Source organism: Podarcis raffonei, chromosome 8 (assembly GCF_027172205.1).
Source record: "Podarcis raffonei isolate rPodRaf1 chromosome 8, rPodRaf1.pri, whole genome shotgun sequence".
Lineage (NCBI taxonomy): Eukaryota > Metazoa > Chordata > Lepidosauria > Squamata > Lacertidae > Podarcis > Podarcis raffonei.
Window position 1 is genome coordinate 79,246,621 of NC_070609.1, and position 15,316 is coordinate 79,261,936.

Sequence of the window (15,316 nt, forward strand, 5' to 3'; positions counted from 1 at the left end):
ATTGCGGGGGGGGGGTGGACTAGATGACCCTCAGGGATCCCCTTGACCAACTCTACAATTACAGTGGTACCTCGGGTTAAGTACTTAATTCGTTCCGGAGGTCCGTTCTTAACCTGAAACTGTTCTTAACCTGAAGCACCACTTTAGCTAATGGGGCCTCCCGCTGCGCCGCTGGAGCACGATTTCTGTTCTCATCCTGAAGCAAAGTTCTTAACCCGAGGTTCTATTCCTGGGTTAGCGGAGTCTGTAACCTGCAGCGTCTGTAACCCGAGATACCACTGCATTCTAAGGCGCCGCCACCATCAAACCGCAGAGCTCCGCCCCGAGGCGCTTCCAAAACGCGGGCGGCTGGGTCGGCGCGTTCGGTAGGGCTGACTCTTTGTTCCCCCTGCCGGGAGGCGGAGCGAGGCCCCGATTCCTCCCCCTTCGATGGGGCGGGCTCTGCCGTCAGCTGACTCGGCCGCCTCCGCCAACCCTCCCGCCGGCGCCGCAGGGGAGGAGCTGCGGCCGAGTCGGGCTGAGAACAAAACAAAGCCGCGCTCCAGGTCGGCGTCTGAACAGCCGCCAAGAGGAGCGAATCCGGTTTGGGCGCAATGGCACCCCGGGGCGCGCAGACGAGGGCCAGGAGCTAAAGCGCCTTCAGCATCTTTGGGAATCGGAGTGAGTTGAATGATTGCGGTTGGGGGTTGTCCCCAGGGGAAGCAGGGTTCCTAACCCGGGGGTAGTAGGGCACGATGTTTCCCTCCCCCGAGGTCAAACCAGGGCAGGTATTGTTTTAAAACCCTCTTTTCCTTTCCCAGCTTAATTTCTCCATAGGTTTATCGTACTAGCCAAAAGGCCAGGATGATAAAAATTCGTGATGCTAAGTACAATATATTTATAAATTTTATATACCGCTTGATTTTTATATTTATTTTTTTAAAAAACCTTCTCAAAAGCAGTTTCCAAAAGGCAAAACGATAAAATTAGCACAAAAAACAACAATAAGGTAATTGCTATTTAAGGTAAAATAGCAATAGACTAAAAACAGATTAAAACTTGCATCGTAATAATCTGGGGAGGCTGGCGTAAAAATGTTTTTAGCCGGCACCGAAAAAGAGGAGAGTGAAGGCTCCTATTTCAATGGGCAGGGAGTTCCAAAGTGCAGCCACACAAGAAGATTGAGTTATTACTATCTATCATTATTCCTTGATGACTGTCTTGCAAATGAAATGGAGACCACCTGGGGCTTAGGTTTATCAGGAGGCTGTTTATCAGCAAGCCCCCATCCCACCGAAGGCCTTGGGTGTGGTTCCTCCTTTCTTACAAAATAAAATAAACCACTCTGCCTGTGCTCAGAAGCTTTCCTGTGTCCCAGAACTGCCCCCAGGCTTGAAAAAATGGGTAATGATTCAGCCTGGGGAAAACCTTATTATTAAGTGGAGTTTGGTAGGGAGGAAAATGTTTTTGTTCATTTTCTTTGATGGTATATTGAACGTTTTTGGATGGGTGGGAGAAGATGAATCGTGGCCCATTGCAACTGCTAATTATTACAAGTGGCTAATTATGTACAAGTGGCTTCTTTCATTTCCAGACCTCTGCAAAGGTGGAAAGCAGCGGTAAACAAGAGTAACTCTGGGCATGCGCCGAGTATATTCCTCCATCTTTGCTCACAGCCAGTTTGGAATTCACTTCATTGTTGTTCCACCTGCTAGATCTGCCCTGGGGAAGGTCATTGTGGATGCTATTCTGGCTCCTATTTTTTTTTTTTTTTTGCAACTCTATTTTTTTTTTTTTGAAACAGTTGCCCTGTTCTTGCAGTAACCGATAGAACCTAACCCAAAAGTTCTGGCCCCTAGCTATAGCAGAGTAGATTTCCCCCACCAAATTTCCATCAGGCCAAAGCCTCAATGTCCCTTCGGGACAGTTCCTTAGCTACCGTGAGAGAGCAGGATACTCTCTAAATCATGAGTAGGCAAACTAAGGCCCGGGGGCCGGATCCGGCCCAATTGCCTTCTAAATCCGGCCCACGGACGGTCCGGGAATCAGTGTGTTTTTACATGAGTAGAATGTGTCCTTCTATTTAAAATGCATCTCTGGGTTATTTGTGGGGCCTGCCTGGTGTTTTTACATGAGTAGAATATGCCCTTTTACAGTGGTACCTCAGGTTACAGACGCTTTAGGTTACATACGCTTCAGGTTACAGACTCCGCTAACCCAGAAATAGTACCTCGGGTTAAGAACTTTGCTTCAGGATGAGAACAGAAATCGTGTGGCGGCGGCGGGAGGCCCCATTAGCTAAAGTGGTACCTCAGGTTAAGAACGGACCTCTGGAATGAATTAAGTTCTTAACCTGACGTACCACTGTATTTAAAATGCATCTCTGGGTTATTGTGGGGCATAGGAATTTGTTCATTTCCCCCCAAAAAATATAGTCCGGCCCTCACAAGGTCTGAGGGACAGTGGACCGGCCCCCTGCTGAAAAAGTTTGCTGACCCCAGCTCTAAATTCTCCAAGTGATCTTTGTTCACGAGGGCTGATGGTTTTGTGACCTCTTTTCCACCCGGATCTATAGAATGAAAAACAGCCTTTTGTCCTCACCTAGAACAGACCAGGGATGTGGGGCTGGGGAGACTCCACTGGACTTCTTCTCAGACAAACATTTGGATAGCAAACCAGGTCACTGTGTGGTAAATACTGAAGTGGTTTGTCACCCTCTTGTTTACACACACCAAGGTGAAGCGCTCCAGAATCTGGTCTTGCCTTTGGACTCCAGTCAGAAAGTTTTGTGGTTTTTTTTTAAAAAGCTTTTTACTTTCTTGTTTGGCTAGCAAAAAAGAAAAAAGAAGAAAAAAGAATTCAGCTTTGGAAGACCAAACTCACTCTCTCCCTCTCTCTCTCTCTCTCTCTCTCTCTCTCTGTGTGTGTGTGTGTGTGTGTTTGTGTGTGTCAGAATGAAAAATAAATTTTGTGCTGAAATGACGATTTCTCTGTGCCTGCAAAGCAAGAATATGTGCTGGGGTGGGCAATCCTTGCCGGCTAAAGTCCTCTCTCTTTTGCTTTGCCTGTGGGATTGTGAAAGGTTCCCTGCTCACGAGTGTGATTCTTCCTTGAGCTGTTTTTTTAAGTATGCAAAATGCTGATGGCCCTCGTGTCAGCTGTACAGATCCCAGAAAAAGTGCTTTGCAAGAGTAGCTGCTTTGGACAGTGCCCAGGTTAGGGAGGGGAGGGTTTGAAAGAGATGGAGGGTTTCCCTTGACATTTGGGTCCAGGCTGGTAGTTAGAGATACACTACCCCTGAACTTGGAGGCTCCATTAAGCCCCAGTGGCAAATAGCTGTACTGGCTTGCATCCAATGTTAAGAGTAGACCGGGGTAGGCAACCTAAGGCCCAGGGGCTGGATTGCCTCAATCGCCTTCTCAATCCAGCCCGCAGACGGTCCGGGAATCAGCGTGTTTTTACATGAGTAGAATGTGTCCTTTTATTTAAAAGGCATCTCTGGGTAATTTGTCGGGCATAGGAATTCGTTCATTTTTTCCTCCAAAATATAGTCTGGCCCACCACATGGTCTGAGGGACGGTGGACCGGCCCGCGGCTGAAAAAGGTTGCTGACCTCTGGAGTAGACCAACCACACAGTTTCGCTAATTTAGGTTCATTCATTTCAGTGGGGCTAGTAACCATTGATAGACCTCTCCTCCTACATTAAGGTAAAGGTAAAGGGACCCCTGACCATTAGGTCCAGTCATGACCAACTCTGGGGTTGTGGCGCTTATCTCGCTTTATTGGCCGAGGGAGCCGGCGTACAGCTTCCGGGTCATGTGGCCAGCATGACTAAGCTGCTTCTGGCGAACCAGAGCAGCTCACGGAAACAACATTTACCTTCCCGCTGGAGTGGTACCTATTTATCTACTTGCACTTTGAGGTGCTTTTAAACTGCTAGGTTGGCAGGAGCAGGGGCCGAGCAACGGGAGCTCACCCCGTCACAGGGATTCGAACCGCCGACCTTCTGATCGGCAAGCCCTAGGCTCTGTGGTTTAACCCACAGCGTCACCCGCGTCCCTTGCTTAGTTGGATACAACCCTTTAAACTAGCCTCCCCCAACCTGATTCCCTCTAGATGTTTGTTTAGCATTCTAGGTTAAAATTATGGATTAAATATGTGTCTGAAAAGGCTTTACCTAAAAGGAAAAGTTTTTTAGCAGACGTCAGGAAGAATACAATTGAGACATTTGACCAATGTCAATTAGCAGGGAGTTTCAGAGTGCAGCCACGCTAAAAGACTGATTCCTATGACACATTTCTTTCCTTTCTTCCTTGGCAGGTTCACGGTTCGGCTATGGACAAATAATCCTGCTCCTTATGTTTCGTGTGACTTCTGCAGCCTTGCCTCCCTTTCCCTAAATTGAGCCTTCGCTCAGATACGCACAATGCCGGTTCATCTGCAAATGATAGGTTCCCTGAGCATGAATTTCTCAGATTGCCCCAATGGCTCCCAGTGGGTTTGGGAGATATTCCACGAATGTGCCCAGGACGGCTGGGACATATCCAGCGTGGTGCTGGGCTTGCTCTCCATCTTCTGCTTTGCTGCAGCGGCTTTCCCGTAAGTAACAAAAAGCAAAAACAACAAACGGTTGCTTCCTCTTTGTTTGCCTTGAGAGATCAGATCTCCTAATTGAAGAACTCAACAACCCACTGCTGGAATGACGGGCGAGTTTCTCATTGCTAACCAACCCTGACGCAACATATATTTTTTTGGAGGCGTGAGTCACTTCCCGCTCGAGCAAGTCTCCTGCTGCCCTTAGGAAACTCCGAGCTTTCCTTTTCCCCACTTTCTTTGCAATGGCAACGACAAAATCCCTCCAAATGAGACACAAAGTTCATGTGGCTGGCTGCAATCTCGAGCAAGGTAGTGCGCCCTGCGCTGCAACATTTCGTTGCAGTTCTCACCTACGTTGTCTATTAAAGTAAAGCCCAGGAAATATATCTACTTATTACTCACCAAATGGATTCCGGGCAGGTTGCGAAAACATCATTTAAAATGAAGTGCATAGGTGAAGCAGCGGTCGTTACTTGTTTCAGATGTCTTGAGAAAGATCTCTCTGAGGAAAAATGGTTGCCGGCTAGGTGGCCCATTGACCCTGATATAGCAGCTCTTCTTACATTCTTAAATACGTGTATATCTTTTTGCCCAGGCTTTCCCTGACCCAAGATTGAAGACCCTGTCTTTATTTCTCTGAATTCCCTGAAATTTTATTTGTTTTTGTTTGCTTTTCTGCTCCCCAGAACTTAATTAACCAGGCCTTTGGTTAATTTGATTGACATCCTATGACCTTTTAAAATGTGGTGGATTTTTTTTTTGCGGGGGGGGGGGGGGCGTTATTGGGTTGTTGTTCATTTCGGTTATGTATTTTGTGGTTTTTATCTTTGATAAAATCTCTGAACTGCCCTGAGACCTCCGGGTATAGGGCGGTAATATAAATTCGACAAATAAAATAAAAAATAGACAACTGTTTTGCTGTTTACACGTTGCATTTTTGTTTCAGCGATGTTCTTGCATCCTACACTTTTTAGAGATTAAAAAATATCATGCAGTTTATGCCTACTTTTAAATAAAATAAAACCCGTAAAACTAACTAACTAACTGGTCACCTGGAGATATAATGTGCTTGCCCTAGGTGACCAAGCAAAGCTTGACCAGCAAGCCTACTCTAACTGCTTCTTCCTCCAATGTCTCCCTGCTGCAGCCAATACTACCTGGCCTGTAAAACTGGGATTATGGACCAGGCATTATCTGTCTACTTCCTTTTGGGGTGGTTAGGAGGAGACTCTTTAAACCTGATTGGGTCATTCTTGGCTGACCAGCTACCACTACAGGTAAGAAGAGCCTTTCTGGAACAGAGTGAACTGAACTGAAATAGATGCTCTCATCCATGTTTTGTGTGGTTTAAAATAGGACCACTCTGTTCTGCCCTGGTCAGACCTCACCTGGGAGTCCTGTGTCCAGTTCTGGGCATCTAATCCAGATCTGCATTGGCTCCCAGTACGTTTCCGAGCACAATTCAAAGTGTTGGTGCTGACCTTTAAAGCCCTAAACGGCCTCGGCCCAGTATACCTAAAGGAGCATCTCCACCCCCATCGTTCAGCCCGGACACTGAGATCCAGCTCCGAGGGCCTTCTGGCGGTTCCCTCATTGCAAGAAGTGAGGTTACAGGGAACCAGGCAGAGGGCCTTCTCGGTAGTGGCGCCCGCCCTGTGGAACGCCCTCCCTTCAGATGTGAAGGAAATAAGCAGCTATCTTATCTTCAAAAAACATCTGAAGGCAGCCCTGTTTAGGGAAGTTTTTAATATTTAACGCTGTATTGTTTTTAACACTCAATTGTGAACCGCCCAGAGTGGCTGGGGAAACTCAGCCAGATGGGCGGGGTATGTATAAATAAATAAATAAATAAATAAATAAATAAATATCATCATCATCCCAGTTTAAGAATATTGACCAGCTGGAATGGGTGCTGAGGAGGGTGACGCAAGAGGATGAAGGGTAGGCATAGGCTAGGTTACCAGATGTCCCCGGTTCCCAGGGACAGTCCCCGGATTTGCAGATCTGTCCCTGGACAAATTCCATCCCCGGAATGTCCCCATATTTGCAAATCTGTCCCCGGGAAACGTGGCAACGGCAGCCTCAGCAGCCCAGAGCCAGTCTGGTAGCGCAGTTGGCTCTGGCTGGCTTCGGGAGCTGCTCACTGCCGCCGCCACTGCCGAAGGAGAACCGGGGACGTCCGGCGGTACAGATCTCTTGCCCCCTTCGCCCTTTGTTTTGACAGATTGGGGGAGGCTCAGGAGTTGTGGGCGGGCGGTCGTTGCCCTGAAGGGGCGCAAGGCGCGCAGTTTCTCTGCCAGGCAAGGTGCAAAGCCCTTCTTTCAAACCCTGCGAAACATAAATGCGCAGAGTTTTGTAAAAGGCAGCCCTGTTTAGGGAAGCTTTTAGGTTATTGTATTTTAGTGTTCTGTTGGAAGCTACCCAGAGTGGCTGGGGAAACCCAGCCAGATGGGCGGGGTATTATTATTATTATTATTATTATTATTATTAAAACTGGGCAACGGCCGCCTGCCTGCGACTCCCGAACCTTCCCCAATCTGTCAAAAGAAAGGGAGAAGGGGGCAGGAGATCAGGGAAGGCTCGGGAGTCACAGGCAGGCTGCACACTGTTGCCCAGGTTTTTTAAAAAACTGCGCATTTATGTTTCACAGGGTGCGAAAGAAGGGCTTTGCACCTTTATACAATACGCATGTGTTCTTGGGCCCAGGGTCTTACTCCCTGTTGCTACTCAGCTTCCAAAAATAAAAATAAAAGTATCCTCGGATTCATTGAAAAAAATCTGGTAACCATAGCATAGGCAAACTCCGACCCTCCAGATGTTTGGGACTACAATTCCCATCATCCCTAGCTAACAGGACCCGTGGTCAGGGATGATGGGAATTGTAGTCCCAAACATCTGGATCACTTTGCGGAATCTGTATAGCCTGGGTGCAGAATTTTAATTCTTTTAAATTCAGAGTTGCTGTTGACAGTAGCTTCTCTCTCTCTCTCTCTCTCTCTCTCTCTGTCTCTCTCTCTCTCTCTCTCTCTCTCTCTTTCTCTCTTTCTCTCTTTCTCTCTTTCTTTCTCTCTTTCTCTGCCACAGGTATACACAGCCATCTATTACGTACTGGCAGACCTGCTTATGATGTCCCTCTACCTCTATTACAAAGTCAAGAACCAGAACAGAACCTGTAAGTTTCAACTCACTAACACGGGCCAAGAAAAGCAGGTTTTGCAAAACATTAAACAATTGTAACTTTTTTTTAAAAAACCAAAACATTAGCCCTGCTCTCAGGAAATACTTTCAACACAAGTTGGGGCCCCATTTAAGGGTTTGGGGTATGCAACTTAATTCTAGTTTTTACCTCTGTGGGCATGTGCAGAGTTCTCTGTCCTACTTTGCCTATGGTTAAGAACGAACCAAAGTGCCAGTGCTGCAGTTTTCCTGGAATACCCTTGAAACCTTTCTACTCAATGCTCACCGACTTCCAGGGTAGAATGCAAGCTGGTGTGGGTGGGCACTCTGTACATGCTCTAAGGCTCAATTGGCTCCAGGGCTCAACATCTACTCTGCCACTGCATAACCACGTTCCTGTCCTATACATTTTAACGGTTATCAATTTGTATAGTCCTATCAGTTTGTGTGATGCTTTAGAGTACAAAAGGGCAGATTGTTGTCTCAAAACACCTACAATCTAAAGTTTGGCAAGGATTCATAAATTAGAAGCCCTGGGTCAATCTTAAATCCCAATCCTTAAATCTTTCCCCACCCTTTAAAACAAAGGACTTGCCTCTCCATCTTGTTAATTTCATTAAACTTTTTTTTTTTAACCAATCCTTCCTGTAGATCTGTTAACTCTGTGAACAACTTCCTGACTGCTGATAATGAATTTATCTCTTCCTCTTTTTTTGAAATATTTTAACACTGTGAGGCTGAAGGTCAGTGGCAGGGTGTAATTTTGAGACTGTTCCTCTGAAGGAAAATCTGTTACTGATGTCATAATTCTGGGAAACCCTAAATGTACCCCCAAAAAGCCACAGTAGGGCTAAACATTACTAATAATGATTTATTATTGACTAATTGCACTTTTTTCCTCTATTGAGCTCATGTAATCCCCACAGCAATCCTGGGCCGTAGGTTAGGCTGAGAGGGCAGGTACTGGCCTCCAGTGAGCCTAATAATAATAATAATAATAATAATAATAATAATAATTTTTATTTATACCCTGCCCTCCCCAGCCAAGGCCGGGCTTAGGGCAGCTAAGAAGCAATAATAAAAACAAGTTGAATGAATACAACTTAAAAACAAGATTAAAATGCAATATTAAAATATTGAAACATTAAAATATTAAAATGCAGCCTCATCACAGGAGGAGAAAGGAAAAGAAAAAAGAAAGAGGGGGCAGATTTGAACCCTGTTCTCTCCCAGGTTCCGGCAAAACAGGCTAACCACTACGCCACACTGCCTCTCATATCCCAACTTTCCTCCAAGTGGCATACATGGTTCTCCCCGATCCATTTTGCCCTCACGAAAACAACCCTGCGGGCTAGAATAGGCCAAGAGGCAGTGACGGGCCCAAGCTCCCCCAGCGAGCTTTGCGGCTGAGTGGGGGATTTGAACTCTGCTGTCCCAGGTCCTAGGCTGATGCTCCAAACCACTATGTCACACTGCTGAATTGTTGGGGAAATTGTCAGGCAGAAGCTTGCTGCGTTGGTCCAGCTCCGAGGGCCTTCTGGTGGTTCCCTCACTGCGAGAAGTGAAGCTACAGGGAACCAGGCAGAGGGCCTTCTCGGTAGTGGCGCCCGCCCTGTGGAATTCCCTCCCATCAGATGTCAAGGAAATAAACAACCATCTGACATTTAGAAGACATCTGAAGGCAGCCCTGTATAGGGAAGTTTTTCATGTTTGACGTTTTATTATGTTTTTATACAGGGGTCAGGAAACTTTTTCAGCAGGGGGCCGGTCCACTGTCCCTCAGACCTTGGGGGGGTCTGGACTATATTTTTTTGGAGGGGGAAATCAATGAATTCCTATGCCTTACAAATAACCCAGAGATGCATTTTAAATAAAAGTACACATTCTACTCATGTAAAAACACCAGGCAGGCCCCACAAATAACACGGAGATTCATTTTAAATAAAAGGACACATTCTAGTCATGTAAAAACACCAGGCAGGCCCCACAAATAACCCAGAGATTCATTTTAAATAAGAGCACACATTCTACTCATGTAAAAACACCAGGCAGGCCCCACAAATAACACGGAGATTCATTTTAAATAAGAGCACACATTCTACTCATGTAAAAACACCAGGCAGGCCCCACAAATAACCCGGAGATGCATTTTAAATAAAAGGACACATTCTACTCATGTAAAAACACGCTGATTTCCGGACCGTCCGTGGGCCTGATTTAGAAGGCAATAGGGCTGGATCCGGCCCCTGGGCCTTAGTTTGCCTACCCATGTTTTTATATGTCTCAGAGTGGCTGGGGCAACCCAGCCAGATGGGCAGAGTACAAAGAATAAAATTATTATTATTACTTCGGGAAACTTTTTAAGGAGGTTTCCCATCCCCTTGTTCACACGCCGCCGCCCCCCGGCCAGTTTTCTGGCTTATCCTAAACCACCAATTCTCTTTCCCTCCTCAGTCTCTGCTTCAATCAATGCTGCTTTTGCGTTCGTCGTTGTGGGAACGGTGTCTGTGACCTCCTTTCTGGAGAGACCCTCCTCTCTTCCCGGAGACGATACTGCGTCCTTCAGAGGGAGGATGCTTCTCTCGTCCGCAGAAGATGGTACTGGGTGGGAGGTGTGTTTGTTTATTTGTTTCACCTAAAGATCGGAAGCTGGAGGTCATGTGAGGTGCAGGGCGGGCCTGGTGCTCAGGTTTCTGCTGGAAGAAACCCCTCCCAATTTATGACATGGTTACGACAAATGTATGATGTTTCACTAAGGGTGTTATGGGTAATTTGGAAAACCTATAAAAAGGGGGGGACGCGGGTGGTGCTGTGGTCTAAACCACAGAGCCTAGGGCTTGCTGATCAGAAGGTCGGCGGTTCAAATCCCTGCAAACCACAGAGCCTAGGGCTTGCCGATCAGAAGGTCGGTGGTTTGAATCCCTGCGATGGGGTGAGCTCCCGTTGCTCGGTCCCTGCTCCTGCCCACCTAGCAGTTCGAAAGCACGTCAAAGTGCAAGTAGATAAATAGGTACCGCTCCAGCGGGAAGGTAAACGGCATTTCCGTGTGCTGCTCTGGTTCGCCAGAAGCGGCTTAGTCATGCTGGCCACATGACCCGGAAGCTGTACGCCTGCTACCTCGGCCAGTAAAGCGAGATGAGTGCCACACCCCAGAGTTGTCCATGACTGGACCTAATGGTCAGGGGTAGGCGCCAGGGGGGAAAGGCTTTGGCACTCCCACCTGCCAATGGACCCAGTCTGTTTTGACTTTACACTATTTTGGCTTTACACGCTGTTCCCAGAAAATAACCCCACTGTAAACTGAGAGCTGCCTATATTTCTTTATTCTTGAAAAACGAATAAAAAATATTTTCAAAAAATAGAGGAGAGGAGCCAGAGGGTGGCGGGCTGGTTTGGGCAGAATTAATTTTAAACCTGTTCCGTTCTTGGGCCATTTATTTATTTTTAACGGCCTCGTTTCCTTCCGCAGCCTTTCACCCAGCAAGAAATCATTGGTTTCATTATCGGGTCTGTTTCGTCTGTCCTCTACCTGCTTTCCCGGGTCCCACAGATCTACACGAATGTAAGCTGCGCTCGGGGAAATGGGGCAGGGTCTGGTTCAGTACCAGCGGCTCTTTCAGGCTGGCTTGGGAGGGAGGTTAAAGTATCTCAGTGACAGAGCAACTGCTCTGCATGTCGAAGTTTCTGGGTTCAACTCGCAGTGGCATTTCCGGATAGGGCCAGGAGAGACAGGGCATCTGAAACCCTGGGTGGCTGCTGCCAGTCAGAGAAGATCAAGTTAAATGGAGCAGTGGTCTGGCTCAGTATAAGGGCAGCTGACTTTGCTTTTGTTTAAATGGGCCCTTTTCTTTGAACCATGAGGACTAGAATTTTACTTTTTAAAAAAACTTTTATTGATACAGTGGTACCTTGGGTGGCATACGCTTCAGGTTACATACGCTTCAGGATACAGACTCCGCTAACCCAGAAATAGTGCTTCAGGTTAAGAACTTTGCTTCAGGATGAGAACAGAAATCGTGCTCTGGCAGTGCAGCAGCAGCAGGAGGCCCCATTAGCTAAAGTGGTGCTTCAGGTTAAGAACAGTTTCAGGTTAAGTACAGACCTCTGGATCAAATTAAGTTCTTAACCCGAGGTACCACTGTAAATGCAACACTTACAAACACAAAACACTAAACAAACTTATTATTCATAGATGCATACACCTCTCAAGTTAGATTACAAAAAAAACACAGAAAAACAAACATACAAACATAAATCTTGACTTCCCTCTACCTGTGTGTGGCTTCCTTTGTTTCTTTTTTTCGCTGTGTTATATTATTTTTGACTTGTCTCATCTTATACCCATTTCTTCTTAATTTTTTACTCTATCAGTTTCATTCATTGCATGTCAATATATTAATACCAGAACAATGTTTTTTGATGTATTCCTTCACGCAAGTCCACTCCTCTATCAGTTTTTGGTCTGATTGGCTTCTTACTACTGCTGTAAGTTTTGCTGATTCTATATACAGTGGTAGCTCAGGTTAAGTACTTAATTCGTTCCAGAGGTCCGTACTTAACCTGAAACTGTTCTTAACCTGAAGCACCACTTTAGCTAATGGGGCCTCCCGCTGCTACCGCGCCGCCAGAGCACGATTTCTGTTCTCATCCTGAAGCAAAGTACTTAACCCAAGGTAATATTTCTGGGTTAGCGGAGTCTGTAACCTGAAGCGTATGTAACCTGAAGCGTATGTAACCTGAGGTACCACTGTATTCACAAAATCTTATTTGCCATTCTCTTTTTGAGGGAATTTTTTCTCCCTTCCATTTTTTTTCTATAATCATTCTGGCCACAGCAGTTGCATATAAGAAAACGTTTTTCCTAGCGGCAGGAATATAGAATTTTACTTTCTTTTTAGCAGGTGGCAGAACATTCTGCTTTGCTTGCACGTGGTCTGAGTTTCCATTCCCATTCTAGTATAAAAAAAACCCACCAATGTAGATCTGAGAAGCCTGAAGTCTGCTTCTGTCTGCACGATTCCAAATGCATCTGCGTTGTTTGGCTTAAAGGTAAAGGTAAAGGGACCCCTGAACATTAGGCCCAGTTGTGGCCGACTCTGGGGTTGCGGCGCTCATCTCGCTTTATTGGCCGAAGGAGCTGGCGTACAGCTTCCGGGTCATGTGGCCAACATGACTAAGCCGTTTCTGGCGAACCAGAGCAGCTCACGGAAACGCCGTTTACCTTCCCGCCAGAGCGGTACCTAGTTATCTACTTGTACATTGATGTGCTTTCAAACTGCTAGGTTGGCAGGAGCAGGGACTGAGCAACGGGAGCTCACCCCGTCGCGGGGATTCGAACCGCCAACCTTCTGATCGACAAGTCCTAGGCTCTGTGGTTTAACCCACAGCGCCACCCGCGTCTCTGTTGTTTGCCTTAGATGTCCGCAATTGCACCCCATTCTTCCCGACTCTCTGATTGGTGTTCAGTCCCTGAAGGAATTGCCTGGTAGGGCTGGGAAAAGACTCCCTGCCAGAAAACCTTGAGAGCTGTTATTGTTGCTAATAATAATAATAATAATAATAATAATAATAATAATAATTTATTATTTATACCCCACCCATCTGGCTGGGTTTCCCCATCCACTCTGGGCGGCTTCCAACAGAACACTAAAATACAATAACCTATTAAACATTAAAAGCTTCCCTAAACAGGGCTGCCTTGATAATTGCAATTTCTCTTAACTTTCCTTGCAGTTCAAGAGAAAATCGACCGTCGGCATATCTTACTCTCTCTTCGCTCTGGTGATGCTGGGGAACACTTTGTACGGACTCAGCGTCCTGCTGAAAAACCCGGATCGGGGCCAAGCTGAAGGCAGCTACGTCATCCACCACCTCCCATGGTTGATTGGCAGTTTGGGAGTCCTGGCTCTTGACATCGTTGTATCCTTTCTCTCTCTGCCCTGACACCCCCACCCCCAGCCAGAGTTCAGGTTTTTTTTGCGTTTCTGCAGAGGCAAAATCCCGTGCAGATATGAGAATTCTATAGACAATGCATCATAGTGCCATATCTTTTAATTATTTACCCAGGGAATCAACTCTCTGCTTACTCAACAAAGCTTGCTGAGTGCTGTTGGGCCTAAGCTACCAAACAGCTGCATGGGTAAAACTGGGATTGGGTCCAGCTACACCAGCTCAGCTCCTGGGAGGAAAGTGGGTCTACTTTGCTGCATCTTCTCTTCTGCTCCTCTGCCCTGTCTTCGTGTAAATTCAGAATTGTGATGAGGCATTCCAATGGGGCTGCGTGACGACAGCCTTACGTTTTTATCTATATAGGAAGATATATGCTGCTGCCTTGATTTCTTTTCTCTTTTTTTTGCAACACCACATTTAAGTAGCAAGGGTCTTTTAAAAAAATAAAAAGGATTACACAAGTTAATTTGAGATGGACCAACGGTAAAATCAAGAGGCACACAATTAAAAACTAGAATTGGCTCTTCCTGCTGCAGAAACTGTCCTTAACTTCACCAATTCAGATTTCGTTTCAGTTCCTTGCCTACCGCCGGAAGAGGCTACCGTCGCTTGAAGAGAGAGAGGCTCTCCTGGGTGCGCAAGAGGAACCTACCGAAAGCTGACAAGGCATGATTTTTAAGTGAATGAAGATGCTGTGAAGGTCTTCTCCATTCCACTGGACTTTGGAGAGCACGCAACACAGTTAATCCTTTACTGTTGAACAGATCCTTCTCCATTTCGGGGTTGGGCTGACTACCTCTAAACGGACAATGTTTCTATTTAAAAGGGTGGGTTGGGGAATTAATCTCACAGGTTGTAAGCTGAGGACTGAAAATGGTGCATATCTTTTTTTAATTTTTAAGTGTCTTTTGGAACTCAAGATGCACATAGCTCCCTCTTCACAATCACAATCCAAAATAAGGAAAAATGTAATTTAATGAGAAGGTTTGGATGGGATCAAAGGGAAATCACTGCAAGTGGGGATTGGGTAAAGCTATATCTCTGGGCTTCAAAGAGTTATTTGCCGTCATAAACACAGTCACAGGTGAATTCTGCCAAGGCCCATCAAAGGTAAAGGGCAGAGGTCTTGTTCTGTGGCACACACATTGGGCATTCATTGTGAATAAGCGTTTTATTTGCACAGATGGATGCATATGAAAATAAACTTAACCCCCGCTTTCTAATAATGTCTGGATGCATTGGGAGAAGACGAAAGAGAACCGTGGACAGCCAATGAAGCTCAATGTTGGAAGATTCGGGGCAGGTAAAATTCTTCACACTGCACATAATTAAAAGTGTGGAACTTGCTGCATAGGAGGCAGTCACAGCCACCACCTTAGATTCATAGAGAAGAGGGCTATCCATAATGGAGGCAGTAGTGTTTCTGGATAGCAGTTGCTGGAAATGGAGAGGGCTGGTTTCCCATTGGGCCATCTGGTTGGCCACTGGGAAAACAGGATGCTGGACTAGATGGGCCAGTAATAAGTAACCAAACAAACCCCTGTGTTGCAAAGAGAACGTCAGCAATGTCTAGGCAAAACGATGACCATATACATACGTAATAGACTTCATAGG

At 46.2% G+C, this 15,316-nt stretch overlaps 1 protein-coding gene across 2 annotated transcripts; it reads left to right on the forward strand.

Moving 5' to 3' along the window:
- Positions 1 to 411: 411 nt before the first annotated feature.
- Positions 412 to 14,589, forward strand: SLC66A1 (solute carrier family 66 member 1). Of its 2 annotated transcripts, none has more exons than XM_053401027.1 (7): positions 412 to 660; positions 5,724 to 5,853; positions 7,661 to 7,748; positions 10,208 to 10,365; positions 11,223 to 11,315; positions 13,487 to 13,672; positions 14,266 to 14,589. In XM_053401027.1, exons 2-7 carry the CDS (start codon positions 5,755 to 5,757, stop codon positions 14,362 to 14,364), a joined length of 723 nt encoding a protein of 240 aa, XP_053257002.1. In that variant the 5' UTR covers positions 412 to 660; positions 5,724 to 5,754; the 3' UTR covers positions 14,365 to 14,589. The 2 variants fall into 2 exon arrangements, with proteins under 2 accessions (XP_053257002.1, XP_053257001.1); XM_053401026.1 differs by lacking the exon at positions 412 to 660 and adding an exon at positions 4,379 to 4,579.
- Positions 14,590 to 15,316: the final 727 nt, after the last annotated feature.

Bases quoted from the DNA above. Each gene is read 5' to 3' on its own strand.
- SLC66A1 (XM_053401026.1), top strand. From the start codon at position 4,407: ATGCCGGTTCATCTGCAAATGATAGGTTCCCTGAGCATGAATTTCTCA. The intron at 11,316-13,486 runs GTAAGCTGCGCT...CTTTCCTTGCAG, and splicing joins TCCCACAGATCTACACGAAT to TTCAAGAGAAAATCGACCGT. The intron at 13,673-14,265 runs GTATCCTTTCTC...TCACCAATTCAG, and splicing joins TCCTGGCTCTTGACATCGTT to ATTTCGTTTCAGTTCCTTGC.